The 19,256-nt window shown below is 36.8% G+C and overlaps 1 protein-coding gene across 1 annotated transcript in view; it reads right to left on the bottom strand.

Moving 5' to 3' along the window:
* Nucleotides 1-19,256, bottom strand: part of rasa2 (RAS p21 protein activator 2) — a 66,033-nt gene that overhangs the window by 29,114 nt on the left and 17,663 nt on the right. The window contains exons 3-5 of the mRNA XM_067419455.1: nt 16,809-16,915; nt 16,616-16,710; nt 7,466-7,542 (exon numbers count right to left, since the gene is read on the bottom strand). Of these exons, the coding sequence (XP_067275556.1) occupies nt 7,466-7,542; nt 16,616-16,710; nt 16,809-16,915 (279 nt within the window). The remainder of the gene's footprint in view (nt 1-7,465; nt 7,543-16,615; nt 16,711-16,808; nt 16,916-19,256) is intronic.

The raw sequence follows: 19,256 nt of genomic DNA, 5'->3' as shown, positions 1-19,256 counted from the left end.
AGCAACTGCTGTTTTTTTGAACTTTCTATTCATCAATGAATCTTTAAAAAAAATGTATCATGGTTTTCAATAAATCATTAAGCAGCAAAACTGTCATCAACATTAATAAATAATATTAAGAAATGTTTCATGAGCAGCAAATCATCATATTAGAACGTAATATAAGGATCAAACGGGACTGAAGACTGAAGTAATGATGATCACAGGGATAAATAACATTTTAAAATATATAAAAATACATAAAAATTATATTTTAAATTGTGATATTTCACAATATTACTATTTTTACTGTGATTTTTGAACAAATAAATGCAGCAAAAACATTAAAAAATCTTGCTGACCCAAAACTTTTAAAAGGCAGTGTATACATATTACTGAAATTTTACTACATCATACATATCTACATTTTGTCACAAAATTATAGGTGTTTGTTTAATTGTTTAAATTATTTTCTATATATGAATGTGTGTAGTATGAATGTAATTCATAGGTACTACATCCCCCATCTTGTCACCGTCACGTGACCTAAGGCATCAATTGCATCACTTTCACATCGCCATTCACATCTCGACTCTCCTGAGGCCTACTGATTTTACTGACGGGATAGTAGTGTCTATTAAAAATGCGCATTTCAGAATCTCAGCAGAAGTAGGTCATTTCGCCAACTGTTTTTTGAATACTATGTTTTTAGACATATTATCCTGTTATATATAGGGAAGTACCCTATATAGTATGGAAGTATTTGATATCGTACACACCCTAGGTTCTTGCAATTTGCAATAATATCAGAGAGTACAAAAATACAACTTTAACATGAGTAATCCATACACACACTTTGCTGGAAAACAAAGACACAAGGTGCCAAAAAAACAACAACAAAAAACAAATTTTTTGGACATGTTATGACTATAGAGTGCAGCCGTGCCTGCCCACGTTTTCAGCGCCGTTGGTTCCACAAATATTTTTCCATTAATTTCTCCCATTGGGATTTCAAAAGTGTTCATTATAGGGTTATAATAAGCCATAAACCAAGACAATGAGCTACAAGGTCAATCATAACTAGTGCTGTTAAATCAGGATTAAATCGCATCGAACATAAAAGTTTATTACATGCATGCATACATACATAGAGGGTATATACTTACAACTTATGTCAGATGCAATTAATCGTGATTCATTGATTTGACAGTACTAATCATATTACTACAAACTTTTATTAGAAGCAAGAAAGTATTTAAAAATTAGAGAAATGTAAGACAGGTGTAGGGAGATTGACTGGATTACGTCATTCGCAGTGCTTCATGGGAGTGGGCGGGGCTAAAGAGATCTCTCTGATAGGTGGAATCATCCACACAGCATCACAAGTAATTCATGAGTAATCATGAATAGTTTATCACACAAATGCTGCTGTTAAACACAGTTATTTTAAAAGTTGTAATAATGTGGGCAGGTGGCTTCAACAGAAGCAAATACCATCAATTAACAACCTCAGAGCTCACAGTAAAGGTTTTTAAATTATCGTTAAAAATCTATTTTCCTATGGAGAAAATGAATGGAGTATTCACTTGGACTCCATTATGAGTCATTATCAAAAAATGTATAAAATGTTATCTATATTAGTTAGTTAGACAACATTATTGGTGACATGTAAACCAGAATAATTTACAATAATGTTCAATACATGCAACCATAAAACCAATTGTTTGCATTTGCAAGGCACATGGTCGACAAATGTATTATATAGTGCCAATGTAGCAGCTCGCTGAAGAGGCCCGAAACTCTCTCAGCCACTCTTATTGTCAATCATGTGGAGCTGTCAGAAGTTCCTCGACGTCACAAGTTAAAATATTAATGAATGAGAGGATGAGAGGATGAAAGAAGAATGTGCATAAATGAAAGTGTCAGATAAGAAGGGTGAAAGCAGAAGCACTGCCATCCAAGACGAAGAAGTAATTCACACTTGTAGTTGTCATGGTGACAGCCATGAAGCGGTGAAGGAAGGTGAGAAAGAACGACAGAGAGGGAGAAAGCATGAAAGAAAAAAAAAGCAGTGTGACGGCAAAACAAAACCACAGAAACAGCGCAGTGCGACTTCCTGCCATCACGGCATCGCTTCCTCTTTCGTCAACCTGCTCTGTGGGAGAGTGTGAATGAACAGCGATGGCCAACATTAAGCACAGAGATGCACGTCAGCAACTCTCTATTGAGTCAAACCATTTTTCACACCATTAAAGAAAACACACACACCCTGTAGTGGTGTGAACGCGAACTTCTCAGGTATTTTCACCATCCCAGATGACACAAGTTCATTTGTCCACAAGTCACAGAATGCATACAGAACATTGTAATTAATGTAAAGTACAAAGAAAGCACAATATAGAAAATATACACAAATAAAGAAAAATTCATGCTATTAATTACGCACACTGACAAACCTCCCCCCTGTTATCTAGATCAGAGATTCCCAATCTTTTTTTCTTCCAGAAAAACACTTTGACTTTAAATATTGTTTAAAGTACCCCCTGAGATTCAGTTATTATTATATATAACTTAATTTAACAACACATTCGCATGATGTTGGTAAATGGTCACATGACATGCAGGAAAACATAACATCTTTCATCTTATTTAGTAAGTGTTGCACGATTAGGTAGGAAAACTTTTTTTTTTTTTTTTTTTTTATTAACTGCAATTGGATAAACAATTAATCTTATAAGAAAATGTCTCTGCTGCAAAAATGATATATATAAATGATTGATATATAAATATATTAGATAGATAGATAGATAGATAGATAGATAGATAGATAGATAGATAGATAGATAGATAGATAGATAGATAGATAGATAGATAGATAGATAGATAGATAGATAGATAGATAGATAGATAGATAGATAGATAGATAGATAGATAGATAGATAGAGGGAATGCCTCGATGTCACTTTGGACTGAGTCTGGAGTAGAAACATCCAGAGCCACTGTGCACAGGCGTGTGCAGGAAATGGGCTACAGGTGCCGCATTCCCCAGGTCAAGCCACTTTTGGGCTACAGAGAAGCAGCACTGGACTGTTGCTCAGTGGTCCAAAGTACTTTTTTCGGATGAAAGCAAATTTTGCATGTCATTCGGAAATCAAGGTGCCAGAGTCTGCAAAAGGATTCCTGACCAAGTATTGAGTGCCTAACTGAACATAATTATTTGAAGGTTGACTTTTTTGTATTAAAAACACTTTTCTTTTATTGGTCGGATGAAATATACTAATTTTTTGAGGTTTTCATGAGCTGTATGCCAAAATCATCAGTATTAACACAATAAAAGACCTGAAATATTTCAGTTGGTGTACAATAAATCTAAAATATATGAAAGTTTAATTTGTATCATTATGGAAAATAATGAACTTTTATCACATATGCCAATATTTTGAGAAGGACCTGTATGTGGATGGGTCAGTGTATTGAAGTGTGTATGTGGCCGCTTGTCACGAATGGAAAACAAAAGTTTTATTCAAATTCTGAATATGATTTATTAATAAAAAATAAATAATAATTATATTGCCCAGAAAGCACACAAAGAGTCTCCCTTTATAATCACTAAAAGCTTTCACTCAATCAATAAATGCAATCTCACAGATTTCTGCAGTGAAGCCGGTATACAATGAATCTCTTATTTTCACAATGTCTGCATTTATAGAGACGCACGTGTTAACTGAACTCAGCACCCGGTCAAACACTCGAGCGGTGAGTGGATTCCAAGTTCAACCCCTGTGATTGGCCAATTCCGTTGTAAATATCTACAAACATGTCTGTGATTGGCAACATTACTCGACGAATCGAAAACACGTTGGAAATGTAATTATTTGACGAGTGCAAATACAGATACACACTGGATCATTTGCTAGCTCCTTTTCGCTAATAACATGCTATTATTACGAATTCTTACGGAGGATTACAGATCCTAGACCAGGAGTTATGGGCAGCGTTTCCCACTTAAAGCAGAAGCAGCAAGGTGAGTGAGAAAATTACACGCTATTATCAAGTCCGTCTCAAGCTCGGAACAGCGATGTCCATGGGGTCCGTGGACAAGCCTCCCCCTACCCCCCCTCTGGCGCCGGGCCTGGTTTTGTGCGTTTTTGCTGCATTCACGGTGTAAACCAATGCTGCCTCTGAGTCTTCAGTCTTTTTGCCACTCAGTAGAGCGTAATCGCAGTCGCTCCAGCTAACGTTGACATCACGTGCCTTCCCTCTATATTCACCTAAATGATTATTAGGAACACCTGTTCAATTTCTCATTAATTAAATTATCTAATCAACCAATCACATGGCAGTTGCTTCAATCCATTTAGGGGTGTGGTCCTGGTCAAGACAATCTCCTGAACTCCAAACTGATTGTCAGAATGGGAAAGAAAGGTGATTTATGCTTGGTATGGTTGTTGGTGCCAGGCGGGCTGATCTGAGTATTTCACAATCTGCTCAGTTACTGGGATTTTCACGCACAACCATATCTAGGGTTTACAAAGAATGGTGTGAAAAGGGAAAAACATCCAGTATGCGGCAGTCCTGTGGGTGAAAATGCCTTGTTGATGCTAGAGGTCAGAGGAGAAAGGTCCGACTGATTCAAGCTGATAGAAGAGCAACTTTGACTGAAATAACCACTCATTACAACCGAGGTATGCAGCAAAGCATTTGTGAAGCCACAACACGCACAACCTTGAGGCAGACGGGATACAACAGCAGAAGACCCCACTGGGTACCACTTATCTCCACTACAAATAGGAAAAAGAGGCTACAATTTGCACGAGCTCACCAAAATTGGACAGTTGAAGACTGGAAAAATGTTGCCTGGTCTGATGAGTCTCGATTTCTGTTGAGATATTCAGATGGTAGAGTCAGAATTTGGTGTAAACAAAATGAAAGCATGGATCCACCATGGCTTGTTACCACTGTGCAGGCTGGTGGTGGTGGTGTAATGGTGTGGGGCACATTTTAGACCCCTTAGTGCCAATTGGGCATTGTTTAAATGCCACAGCCTACCTAAGCATTGTTTCTGACCATGTCCATCCCTTTATGACCACCATGTACCCATCCTCTGATGCCTACTTCCAGCAGGATAATGCACCATGTCACAAACTGTACTAAAATGGCCCCCACAGTCCCCAGATCTCAACCCAATAGAGCATCTTTGGGATGTGGTGGAACGGGAGCTTCGTGCCCTGGATGTGCATCCCAAAAATCTCCATCAACTGCAAGATGCTATCCTATCAATATGGGCCAACATTTCTAAAGAATGCTTTCAGCACCTTGTTGAATCAATGCCACGTATAATTAAGGCAGTTCTGAAGATGGAAGTGGGTCAAACACAGTATTAGTATGGTGTTCCTAATAATCCTTTAGGTGAGGGTATGTCAGCATTATCATTTAATTCTAAAGAATTTAAGTCATGTAAAACAAGAGCTTATTGACGCCGTTCAGTCTGCCTGCTATTTTATTCTATCAGTTAATGTTACTCATGATCTGAGGCTTCCGTAAATATTTAGTTTGTATGTAGATTTGAACTTAATGGTGGAAGGCAAAAAGATTTAGTTGTGCATAACTTGTAACTTAGCGCCCATTTACGTAAAAACTATGCTAGTTGTAACTTGCGCGCAGCTGGTGCAACAGGTGTCCTGACAGGAAAGCCATCCGTTCCTTTATCCATACATGTGAAAAGTACCCCGGGGGCATTATAGGAATCTGTTAGGTTTAATCTATTAGGTTTTGCTATGTACAGGTCTATGTAATTTGAATTAAAGAGCACAGTAAACTCTGTTGCCCTGAAACTGGTCATTAATTTCAAATTCGCTCCCGGCTGCCCCTGCCTGCCAATGTGGCGCTGTAAACAGAAAGGGTCACATGACGTGGCGTCTGGAGCTCTATATGCTGTTTACAAAAAGAGTTCAAATTGTAAATACATAAAATAATCAATTCAGAATACACAGTTAGTGAGAAATTAGTGCGGTCAGAGATCCTAAGGGTGACCGAACATAAATTGGACCCTATGCAGTTTGCATATAGACCTCACAGAGGAGTACATGACGCTACAGTCGCAATGCTAAATTTGCTATTAGGACATTTGGATGGCCAGAGGACCCATGCTAGACTTTTATTTGTTGATTTTTCTTCAGCTTTTAATACAATCCAACCACACATTTTAATCAAGAGGCTTTTAGATCAGTTTGTGTTAAGCAAAAATTTGATGGGTTGGATTTTGGATTTCTTAATTAACAGAACACAGAGAGTCAGAGTAAATGGTGTCTTATCTGAACAGAGGAGTTCCTCTACAGGATCTCCTCAAGGATGTGTGCTATCTCCAATTTTATTTATTTTATATACAAATATGTGTCAAAGCATGTATGATGATAGAATTATTATAAAGTATGCGGATGACTCAGTTATTTTGAGTTTACTTAAAGAGAATGAGACCTCACATGGCCCAATTATTGATGACTTTGTCAATTGGTGTGAGGAATCTTACTTACAGCTTAATATATCAAAGACCAAGGACATGATCATTGATTTGAGGAAAAGTAATCATCCGAGTAAATCAACCTCAATTAAAGGCCAAACAATAGAGTATGTACAATCATACAAATACCTTGGGACTATTATTGATGAGAAACTAAATTTTGAAAAGAACTGTGAGGCTCTTTGCAAAAAGGGGCACCAGCGTTTGTATTGCCTAAGGAAATTATCTGTGTTTAATATTGACCGAACAATAATGAAAATGTTTTATCATGCTTTTATTGAATCTGTGTTGTCCTTCTCCACTGTAGTATGGTATGGTCAGATATCCTTAAAGGCAAAAAATCAGTTAGATCAGATAGTAAAATGGTCTGGCCGTTTGATAGGTGAGTCCAAACCAGGAGTGGCATCCCTGTATACCAAACAGTTACAAAGGATGGCCTTCTCAATCTTACATGACGACTCTCATCCCCTGCACAGTGAGTTTCAGTTATTGCCGTCTGCGAGGAGGTATAAAGTCCCAAGGTGTAGAACAAAAAGATATAAGAGCAGCTTCATACCAAATGCGATTAGCATGATTAACAAATGTAGAGGTGGTTCTTAGAAATATTGTACTAGGGTTTTATGATTCATTGTTTTTTTGTTTTTGTTTTTTTTGTCCTTATGTGTTGTGGAGTATTCTGTGTTGTGTTTTTGTTTTTTGTATTGGATGCCATAGTCATTGCACTGTAAAACAAATTTACCTACGGGTACAATAAAAGTAACCTAACCTAACCTAACCTAACCTAACAGTTACATATGACTGGCCATCAATGGAGAAAGGCCAGTTAAGACTTCTGCCAGCAGGGGATAAGGACTAGCCAAACCTTGACCTCGATATCGATATCCAATTTCATATTGAAGCATGTAACGTTACAGAAGTAGCACAAATCAAACACACAAAACATATGCACTGACAGGGATCACTTACTGAACCACAAGCTGTTGGCAGACGGATCCATTCTCTGTGATCAGTTCATTCAGTTTCATCTCTAAATGAACCTTCCCCTGTCAAAATAAAAAGACTTATGTCACAATATCCAACACAGATGCAATTAAGCTTTATTCAAGGTATTTATAAAACACATATTCAACAACACATTCATGGGGGGGACTCTGCGACTCTCCATAAAAATGATTTTTATTTGGTACAAACAGTATAGAGTGTTTCCAACACACACGCACACAGCTGCATTTCCTTTCCCTGCTCTCCCTCCGCCTCTCTATCACTAACTCACACGTCTCTCGCACGCATTTCTTTTTTTGGTTTTAATATGAAATTCACACAACAAATAGCATTTTGGCGCACTTAATGTGGCATGACAGCCAGATCCGTTGAAAAACAGAGTTGCGACATGCGTTCATCTCCCGGTCTCAATAGTTCCAAAGAAACCAGCGCTGTGTCAATACATTTTAATGGTTTAAGCGGACAGACAACAGCTTTTACGTAAAAGGTATTCACTACACAGGTATTTGCAGCAATGTTTGGTAAACAGTACAGCATAGTGTGCATCGATTATTACGTCAACCATATTTAAAGTATCTTTTTATTATGGAGAGTGATGGAGATAATGTTTTTCTTGTATTTAGCCCTCAGATATTCCTTACTGATTGGTCATACTCACACTCATACTCATTGGTGGCCGAATGTAACCATACACCTTATCTTTTTTCTTTTTTTTTTTCAATTAAATAAACATTCTATATCTTAGTTTAATAATATTTATTGAATATTTTGAGGAGATCTTCTGGTACTAAATGCTATTTAATGACCATTAATTTAATGGTCCATTAATGACCACTTAAAATATTTTTCTTCTAATATTTTTATTACAATTAGTGTAGTAATTAGGGTTAAATAGAGAATTCCAATGCAAAGAGGCAAATTAGAGTCATTTCGTGGCTGGAAAAATAATAATTTTCATTTGTAATGCCATTACCCACTAAATGCCTGTATGGCTCTTTAATAAATACAAATATAGCTAGTCTAGTTGCTCAAATGTATTGCTGATAATAAGTGCTTATATTTAGGTTTTGCATTTGAATACATATTAAGACATGGTCAAACACTAGATTTCTTATTATCTTTAAAACGTTAATACCGTACATCCTAATATTAGATACTTATACATGCACACACAAGTGACTATTAATGAATGCGAGCAAATATAATTTAACCCAAGAACATTTTTAAATAGCTAGTGCTTAAAAAGGCTACCAGTAGGCTATAATATACATATGAATTTATACTGAATTAAGATCGATATTTGTGGCAATCAAATAACTGACGCTGCTCTGCTGTACTCTATTACACACTGGTCTGTTTATTGCTAGTTTGTTGGTTGGTCTGCCTCAGCAGTCTAACAGTGCTTGTCACTGTCAGAATGAAATGGCCAATCAAATCAAAGAAGGCTGGGCTGGGGTTGGTTATAGCAGGGAAATATAGAGTGTGTCGTAAGATGTAAATAGATAAACATTTAATATTTGATAACTGTTTTACGATAAGACTTTCAGTGACCAACAGTAATATCAAGTGATGCAAACTACTTTTTTACTGCTTGAAATTTCACAATTTTAAATTGACAATATGACATTATTTACATAATCATTCTGGAATTGGACGTGACAAGAAACATTTTGCATTTTTACATATTAGGCAGGAAAAAATAAGAGTGAATATGTGAAAATATATTAATAGCAAATAGTTTACTTTATTACTACAATAGAACTGGAACTTTTACCGTTCTTATTTCTTTTTCTTTATTCCCTTCAATACTTTTAATCCTTTAATACATTTAATTCATTTAAATAAAACAACAAGACCAATACCCCCCGCCACAACTACACACACACACACACACACACACACACACACACACACACACACACACACACACACACACACACACACACACACACACACACACACACACACACACACACACACACACACACACACACACACACACACAGCTGTGTTTTGAGGGCCATGGCACTAAATATAAACTTCAGAAACATTTAGTGTCTGGACTTTTATCATGATGGACATGTTTATGATATAATATGATATATGTTGAAATAACCTATTCAGCAACTCAAATTTGTTGAGGCTGATAATGTCGGAATGAGAAAGAGTGCAAACAGAGGAGAGGAAAGGACAGGGAGGGAGAAAGATAGAGAAGAAAAAAACAACATAAAAACGCCCACATACTCCTACGCAACATTTTGTGCAAGTTCCTTTAAAAAATTACACAGTGAACACACCAATAATTTAACGTTAACAGATGTACAAAGCAGACAGATACTACTATTTAAAAAATATATTTCTTTATGCAATATGAAATGCCCCCAAAAACTATTCATAGAATCTTGCCATATAACTGTCTCAAGTGTTGAGTGAAGATCTATTTGCAAGAAACAGTACACCTACAATATGTTATACGCAAATTTAATAAAGTATGTGAAAAGTCTGGAAACAAATAACTTGTTTGGTGTAAATATAAATAACGTTTTTTTTTCTGATCACTGAGATGGTGATTTCAGCCAGTCCAGGGTGGCTCTGAACGTTATCGGACGGAACAGCCACCCACCTTTTTCTCGTCCTCAGGGTAAAAGACACAAACCACAGTGTTTAACCACTGTTGTAACGGCAACATTTAAACTCTAGTGTTATCAAGAGCCTATCAATATTTTTCAGCATTTTAATAATATTTAGATATCTATGGGTTTTGTTGCGTGTGAAAATAGCCATGAGGATGTTTTTGATTATTAAAAAAGTCAACCAAACTGCAACTTTTTCTAGGCAGATCAAATTTGATGCAAGAATTGCAATACAGTAAAAATATCAAGTTAAACATTTTGTTAGTTTTTTACTAAATGTATGAATAACCTTTATTATATAACAATACACTGTAATAAACAGTCATTTAAAAATATATATTTTAATATATGAAAAATGACAATTCCCTGAATCCGATTTCATTTGATCTATTCCGGCCGACAACTTTCCGTATTCAACTCATGGAAAAATTATAGTTTGCAGTTTAAAATGCTAACGCTACGTCTGACGAGTGTAACTGGTGTGCAATGACATAGCGCAAGCATTTGCAGAATACGGAAGGCGATTGGACCGGAAGCTAGATCATTTGGGGTGCTTTCACACCTACCTTGTTTGGTCCGGATTTTCTGACTTTTCAGTTTGGTACGACCCAAAATTACAGGTGTGAAACCTCCCTCGGACCACGGCCCGGACCAAACAGACAAAATTTGGTCAGACGAAAAGAGGTAGTCTCGGTCCGGACCAAACTGAACAAAGGTTCGGTTCGTTTCTTGTGTGAAAGCATTTTCTGTATAGTTCGGACTTTCAGACCATTTACGGTAAATTCGTTGGTAGGATTAGTGAAAAAACACAAATTAAACTCAGAGCACATGCAGTGATGGAGAGCACAGCATTTTAAACAGAACCACTTGCTTGTGTAGTCAGCTCGCGTGAACAGTGTGCTCTGCTTGACTATTTATATATATATTTCTAATGTCTGTGAGAAGTAGCCTGTATGCTGAGTTTCGGTTTATTTATGAGACCACTCCAGTTCATGTGCAACGCAAATGATCGTTCCGTCACGGTTTGTCTGCTATATTATTTATTAAAGCTTATTTATTAAATTCAGGCAAATGATAAAACAATTATTAATATTAAAATACAATTTATACAAAGCTTTCTACAAAACAAAACTTAATGAAGTGGTCAAAATCATTTCTGTCCCGATGTCTTTGACATATATTGCACATCTGTGCACGTTTCATAATCAATATAGCCTAGGTGATATTTAAAAATAACATTATAATATTTAAACATAACTATAAAACAAAATACATTGTTTGGCTAAAAAGCCTATCTTCTCCTCTCCTGTCTGCGCCGATAAAATGTTTGCACAACGAGGACGTTCATTTGAGGAACTAGCCTCGAGTATAGTTGGTGCTGCAGATAGTAATCCCATAATATTAACAGTATTGGCAACGACGATATGCGTCTGCTTATTCATTCTTGTCAAAGTTACCTGCTGAATTAACAACACACTGACGTCAGACGCACGTCCGCTAACAAACCAATAAATGTTAAGATGCCGCCCACATAAGCCCCGTTTCCACCAAAATTACCCGGAACAATTTGTACCAGGAACTTTTTTACGGGAACTTTTCTCCCCCCCAGACCTGCAGCTGTCTGCGTTTCGACCGCGATAAAGTTCCGAGAAGATTAGGCAAATTAGTCCGGTGATGTAGGACTGCACGCGACTGTTCCTCCAAGCCAGTGACGGACAAGGGCTGTCACTTTTTATTCGATATTCGAATATGCATTCGAAGATGACGTGAAATATCCGTAATCGAACTATAAATAAACTATCCGGTTTGTAAAGTGCCATGTAGCGCTTTTTTTTTTTTTTTTACTGTCGGTGCGTTTACATGGAGCACTGTAATAAGTTTAAAAGTCCAATCTGAAGGAAAATGCTCCATATAAACACCTCAATCGTAATAAAAATGCCCAAACTGAATGAAATTGTAATCGTTTTGAGATGGGTGGATAAATCTTTTCATGAATCGATCAAACGAAACATTTCACCATGTAAATGACCTGACCGGATTACTTTTGAGTGTGCGTCCTTATGTGACAACAGCGCGCGCCCCACTGAAGAGCACACGTCGTGCTCATGCACCAAGCATGTTGACAAGAGAGGAAAATACATTTTTCTGAGGGATAATCTTTTTATTTCATAAGAAGTTATGAAGATAATGTTGGCATAATGACACTGGCCCTCATTTATCAATCTTGCGTAGAAACTGGTGTATATGTTGGCGTAAGATTATGCTTACACTCCTCTCACCGCCTGATTTATGAAGCTGTGCGTACCTCTGCTATCCAGGTGTACGCAATACTTGCCCTTGATAAATGCGGCGGCTGAAAACGATCGTCATTAGAATAACACGCCCCTATATATTCAAGTCTCCGCCTCCCCCACGCCCTCATTTTACGCCATGGACAAACAGAAGACGGCAAAGAAGCGAAACTTCTCCGACGTGGAGATCGGGCGCGCTCAATCATCTCACTAGTCCACTAGTCAGGGCACTGATTAGGACATAAGTCAATGGGCTGACTCCCTGATCACTGCGATATTGAGATGATTGAGACGCGCGCCCATCGAGATCACCAGGGAAGTGGAAAAAAACCCGAAATTGTTTTATTTGGGAGTTTAAAGAGTGGAATTAAAGGCACCTACAAAAACAAAATATGGACACAAATAACGAGTACTGTTAATAGTGTGGAGGTTGAGAAGCGCACTCCAGCAGTTTAAATAGCTGTTTGGATGATAAATTACCATCACAATGCATTATTTTACAGCACGTTTTGAAAAAATTAGCATTTAATTTCGTATCACGGCACATGTATTGGGGTGTACAATAGTGATGATGATGTGATGTGGAGTAAGATTCATTCACATTAATAATTACTTGACAATTTGTAAGATTCTTCTTTTTATTATTATGATTATTATTCTTAATGACGCTTGTTATTTAGAAGAAGAATGTCGTTTTTATTGATTTTATTATTATTTAAAAGAAGAAGGTCATTTTTATTATTTTGTCAGTCTGAATTATTTTAGTCCCAGTCCGTGTGCAGCTGCTGGGCCAGGCGGGCCTGAAACGTCAGATAAAGCGCACAGGCTCGCGACTGGAGGAATACATATGCCTACAAATCAAACGCTTTGGTAAAGTCACAAAAATTAAACATTGACGTTCATGTTGCACAAAAATAAACTATGAATGTTGTTTTTGTGGTTTTTAACAGTGGGCCATATAGCATATCTTGTCAGTGCGTTTTGTAGTGTTAGGAATTGCTTTTCTGCGCATTTTCCCACTAACTCAAACGTGCGTACACCACCTCCTGAGCTGGCGTAGGATTTGAGCGTGCCGTACGCCAACGTCCATATTGATAAATCTCAAAGTCACTGTGGGTTTGGGTGTACGCAAGGTGTACGCTGGAAATTTGGTGTACGCACTTTTGATAAATGAGGGCCACTGTCCCTAAGCCTATGTAAGCAAACAATCAACTTCTTCTGCGCCTGACATTAGAATTAATTTTTTCTGAGATGATTATTACACTTTACAACAAATGAATAGCTTTTATAAAACCGTAAAGTCCTGGTGGCCGTTGAGAGTTGCTATGGCATCCGTAAACACATTCCAGCTGCTGGAGATGACGGCGTTGTAGATAATTGAATATATTCGAATGCCTTGCTTGATATTTGATATCCGTTCGAATTAGATTTTTTTTCAAAAATGACAGCCCTAGCGGACAGTAATCATTTTTGTGTGTACCGATTGAAAGATTTAGTGGATTTAGTTATTATAAGCTATTTATTTGTTTAAATAATCATCTCAGAAAAAATAATAATTCTTCTGTCAGGCGCAGTTAAAGTAAAAACTGCCTGGGGCAATATACGCTGTGTCATTACTCCAACATTATCTTCATTATCTTATAACTTACGAAATAAAAAGTTAACCCCTCAGAAAAATTAACTTTCCTCTCTTGTCAACATGAGCGCGGCGTGTAAGACTTTTAAAAATGCCGAGTTGAACCTAAATGCTGCGAGCTCAACCAATCAGCATGTTCAGCGCCCAAGTCCCGCCCTCGAAAGTTCCTGAACTTTGAAAAAGTACTACCCCGCGAGCAGGGCCGTTTGGAGGGGGAAATATTTACCCGGAACTTCATTTATACCCTGGTTCCTGCGGTCTAAACACACGAAGTACCACCCAAAGTTCCTAGTTCCTGGGTAAAGTTCCTGTGGTGGAAACGGGGCTATAGATGATGAGGACAGGACGCAAGTGCATCATGTAAAGTTCTTTGGTGTGCTGACATAACTGCAATGTGAAAGCAAACCAAAACTAACCAAATGTATACGATATATCAAAACACGAACTTTGGTTCGGACCTTGGTGCGGACTTTCAGGTGTAAAAACGCCCTTACTTTACAAACACATCGATTTGCTTCAGAAGGCCTTTATGAACTCCTGGGAGCCGTGAGGAGCAGTTATAGGACAGACAGATGCAGTTTATGTACTTCAAAAACAGAGCAACAAACACTGCCATCATAAAGTTGGGATTAGCCGGGAGTTTTTTAATATAACTCCAATTTTATTAATCTGAAAGAAGAATTTCATATATACCTGGCTTGAGGCTGAGTAAATCATGGGCTGTTTTTAGTAGATTCATTGTTATAATGTAACGTACTCTTAAGGCTGCAACATACTCCGCAAGAACAGAAAAAAAAATTCTCAATTTTGTTCTCGCAGCCCTAGTTTGGGAGTTCTCGCAGCTTGTTCTCGACACATCGCCTGAGCAGAACCTATTTCTTGCGGGTATCCGAGAACTATTGTGTGATTGGTCATACATTTAAAGTAGGCGGGGTTAATGCGGAGAAACGCAGATGATCGGCACCTGCTTTTCTTGTGAACTATGGAATGTACTGGCCAGAACAAACTTTGTTCTTGTTCTTTCCACCTCGAGAAAACAAACTAATTTCTTTGTTCTTGCAGAGTATGTCCCAAGCTTTCGAGGTGAATGGTGCAGTCAGCTGTTTTATCTGTGCTCTTGAGTCAAATATTGCAGCTAATTTGTTACACATGTTCGGTTAATTTACTTTTGGTACAGGAGAAATTTTCCAGTTGTAAAAGAGTCGGTGCCCACGATTTTCTGTGAAATCTGTCAACAACGACTGCCCAAAATCTGCACTATTTTTAGCTACTTTTATTATCTGCTCTTGACTGGCAAATATCTGAGCATGTCATGTAGTATTCCAGTTTTAGGCCCGGTTTCACAGACAGGGCTTAAATTAAGCCAGGATTAGGCCTTAGTTCAAGACATTTAAAGTACCTTTTATAAGCATGTCTTAGAAAAAAACATTAATTGTGTGCATCTTGAAACATATCTTAAAATATGTCAGTGCCATTGTTCTCAATGTAAGTCGCTTTCAGTTAAAACAGCTCAAACTTCCACTTTAGTCTGGGACTAGCTTAAAGGGTTACTTCAGCGATTAGCATATGCCTTTGTATCAGTAGAAACTCTGGCGTATATTTAAATGATTGTGCAAAGTTATATTGAACAGACACGTTCAGAATTTAATTGTAGTGTCTGTTCTCCAACTCAGTCACAGTAATCCAGTGATTCAGTAGCGGTGGCTTTGGGAGTGGCCTCACAGGGCAGAGAAGCATTCTGGGAATTGTTGTCTTTCTTCCCCATGAGACTCAGAATGAGTCTCTTCTCAGAAGGCAATAAATTCAAAAATAATTTCACATTTTTACTACATTAATGACCCAGTTTAAATACAGATTCATCTTCCCAGCGCTGAAGTACCACTTTAAGCCTTGTCTGTGAGGGATTCAAGTATCACTACTAAAATATCATTGTGCAAGGTGTAAAGCAGGAAAGATCACTAAACTAGCATTTGGATATGCCAATAAAATGTTTATAGTATTCACAATGCCACTTAATTACATCAACCAATCGCAAATATATTGCAAGTATTCAAAATACTCACAATTTTCAATTAAACCGATGTTATCAATATACATGCAAATGTAAAAACACGTGCAAATCCTGACTGCTAAGTTTAATTTCCTTGGTTGGCAAACTGAAATCGCCCTTCATGGTGTTTTTTTTTTTTTTTAACAAAAAACAAGTTCTTTTAAGTAAACACTTTTTGCTTCTGACACAGTAAATCCACACCCCCGGTTCTGCTGAATAGTGAATCATACTTGTGTACAAAACAGATTTGTGCATTTACCAAACACAAAAACAGGATGTGGAGTTGAGTCTGCATCTGCTTTCAAATCTTTGGGCCACATATAAGAGCTGACTAATCATACATTGATTTAATTGGGTACAGCAAGGCAATGAGCAATCATAAACTCGCCTGATTGGCCCAAACCACAGCTGGGGACAAACCACAGAAGGGAAGTAAGGATGTGTATTCAATGTATTGCTCGGTTGGGTGTGTGTTTGTGTGCTGAATGATAACTGAGCACTCACCTGAACTTCTGAGTGTGGATCCACGGGTTGTAAGTGAAACCAGTTCTCTTTCCCACAGTACTTGTATAGATCTTCCTTCCTGATGGCTACTTTCCCTACAAACACACGTACGCAAGCTTTAGTTGACATGTACACAGTGTACACTGTGTATTAGTCTTGTACATGACACAAAACAAGGGCGAAAGATACTGACCTACAGGTAGATCCCTTATTTGGAACATGCTCTTGGCGTACACGCAGAAGGACAGGCATTGGAATGGGCGCGGAATTTCGAAGTAGAAGTCCTCGCTGTAGAACGGACTAAAGCACAGGACAGAGACCGTTAAATCACAACCAAACTCCAAACACAAAACTGCAACAAAAACTGCATTAGACGGGGAGAAAGATATTATATTTTGTATTAAAAAAATTACAAACATTACATCTAAAGTTAGATTACATCTAAAGTTGTGTAATATGGCTGTTGGTGGAAAAGAAAATATTTCAAAATTGTAGAATGTTGAAGTTCTGAAAACAAACACCGGTTCCTTTTGAATAATTCAGAGCAAGATATCATAAATCATGTACAATAAACCCAGGGACATTTATTCATATAGTCAACAGGTTCAATTTTTATATATATATATATATATATATTATATATATATATATATATATATATATATATATATATATATATATATATATGTGTATATATATGTGTATATATATGTGTATGTGTGTGTATATATATATATACACATAAATTTGTTTACTTTTTTATTTGATTACATTTTAAAATATTAATTCAATTGTTAATGATTTAAGCCTTCATTTGATTACCTCATTCATAACAAATTTGTTTTAAATCATAAATCCATTTAAAGACAACTATTTATAACAAAAAAAATACAATGAAATAAAATAAAATATTTCATAGGGCACTATTACTGTAAAAATAAAATACAATACATTATTTAGTTGTTAAAATTGTATGAATTCAGTTAATTAGATATGCTTTTGGATTATTAACATTTAATTAAACAAGAAAAATCTAAATGAAAAAACTGAATTTGGGGAAATGTTGTTAAACTTTTAATACATTGTATGTTTCATAATACCAATTAATTAGATTACTACAATTTCAGGAACAAAAAAAATAATATACATTAAAATGGAAAAACATTAACTTTGGAAGAAAAAATAAATGGTTTTCATATGTAATATACGGTATATGTAATTGAGATTCATTAGAAATGTATGACTTTCATTGCATTATATAGCAAATTATCAAACAGGGTTAAAAAAAAGATAGCACAATATTTCACTCAAAACATCTCATGACAAATAGATTAGTTTCAAATGATAAAACAAACCTATATCAAAATATATTTTTTTAAATATAAATTATAATAGATCTAAGATAAATAACAGTCTGTGATTGGTTAATGATAGTAGATAATATTCTTAAATATATAAAATGTGGTTATTTTTTCAAGTGTCAAGCTAGGAATGTCAGACGTAAAAATCTATATATCATATTAAGGAGTAAAAAACTGTCCAAAAGGTGTAACATGCAAAATTATGACTTCTTGCTGTGTGACTGCAACAGTCAAATACCTCAGTTGAGACTTGAGAGGAGAATGCTCATCCACCCACACACACTCCAGCTCTCTTACACACACACACAAATCACACACTCATAGCCCCCGCATTCAAGAGCGCATGCGCTCCTGCATACATTCACACACGAACAGATTCTGACCTCCCCAACACAGCTACAGGTAAAGCACTTGAAAATGATGAAAACGTGGCGATGCGGCACACACGAATGGTCTCCAAAAAGTGTTTAATAATATAAGAAAAATTAGGAGATGTGAAGAAAGACTGGCAGAAAAACCTTCATGCTCTAAGAGAGGCTGATTGCAAACGAGTGTGTGAACGAAAGACAAGGAGCGCTAGATAGCAAGTGTGAGAGAGAAAAGTGAGGGAGCGCGTAGGTGGACACCCTTCCTTAGACACAGCCAACAGAGGCCTTTGAACAGAGGGGAAAAAACAGTTGTGAAATACCACAAGAGGAAAAGCCTTCAGAAAGAGTGTGAGATAAAGAAAATGTGCTTCTTTCAATGACTAGACGCTTTTGCAACCGAAAATGTACACAATGTAACATCGCCAAACACAATGTACGTCCGATATCAAGATGAACCCTCAGGAAAAGAGTCAAAGGTCTACTTTGAGTATAATGAATGAGTGAATAATAATAAAAAGTTTTTCGTAATGTCCAAATTTGAATTAAAGCATTGAAGCTCTGCACACATTCACACACCTTTCATGCTCCCTCAAATCTAACATAGAATTTGGTTTTGACCACCCAGAACATCCCAGCAATCTGCTAAAATACTCAGAATACCTTAAAGGGATATTCAAGTTGTTCCAAACCTGTATGTTTTTCTTTATCCTGATGAACACAAGAAAATATTCTGAAGGAACTGTTTTTGTCCATACGGGGAAAGTCAGTAGGGTCCAAAATAACTTCAGACTGCCTTTTTTATTGTATGAGCAAAACATTTCAAACAAATATCATCTTTTGTGCTCTACAGAAGAAAGAAAGAAGCAGAATTTTCATTTTTGGGGTGAATTAATATCACCCTTTTAACGTCTG

The sequence above is a fragment of the Pseudorasbora parva genome, chromosome 16, assembly GCF_024679245.1.
Source record: "Pseudorasbora parva isolate DD20220531a chromosome 16, ASM2467924v1, whole genome shotgun sequence".
NCBI lineage: Eukaryota > Metazoa > Chordata > Actinopteri > Cypriniformes > Gobionidae > Pseudorasbora > Pseudorasbora parva.
The sequence above is the reverse complement of the archived record's forward strand: the minus strand, read 5'-3'. Positions and strand labels throughout refer to the sequence as shown.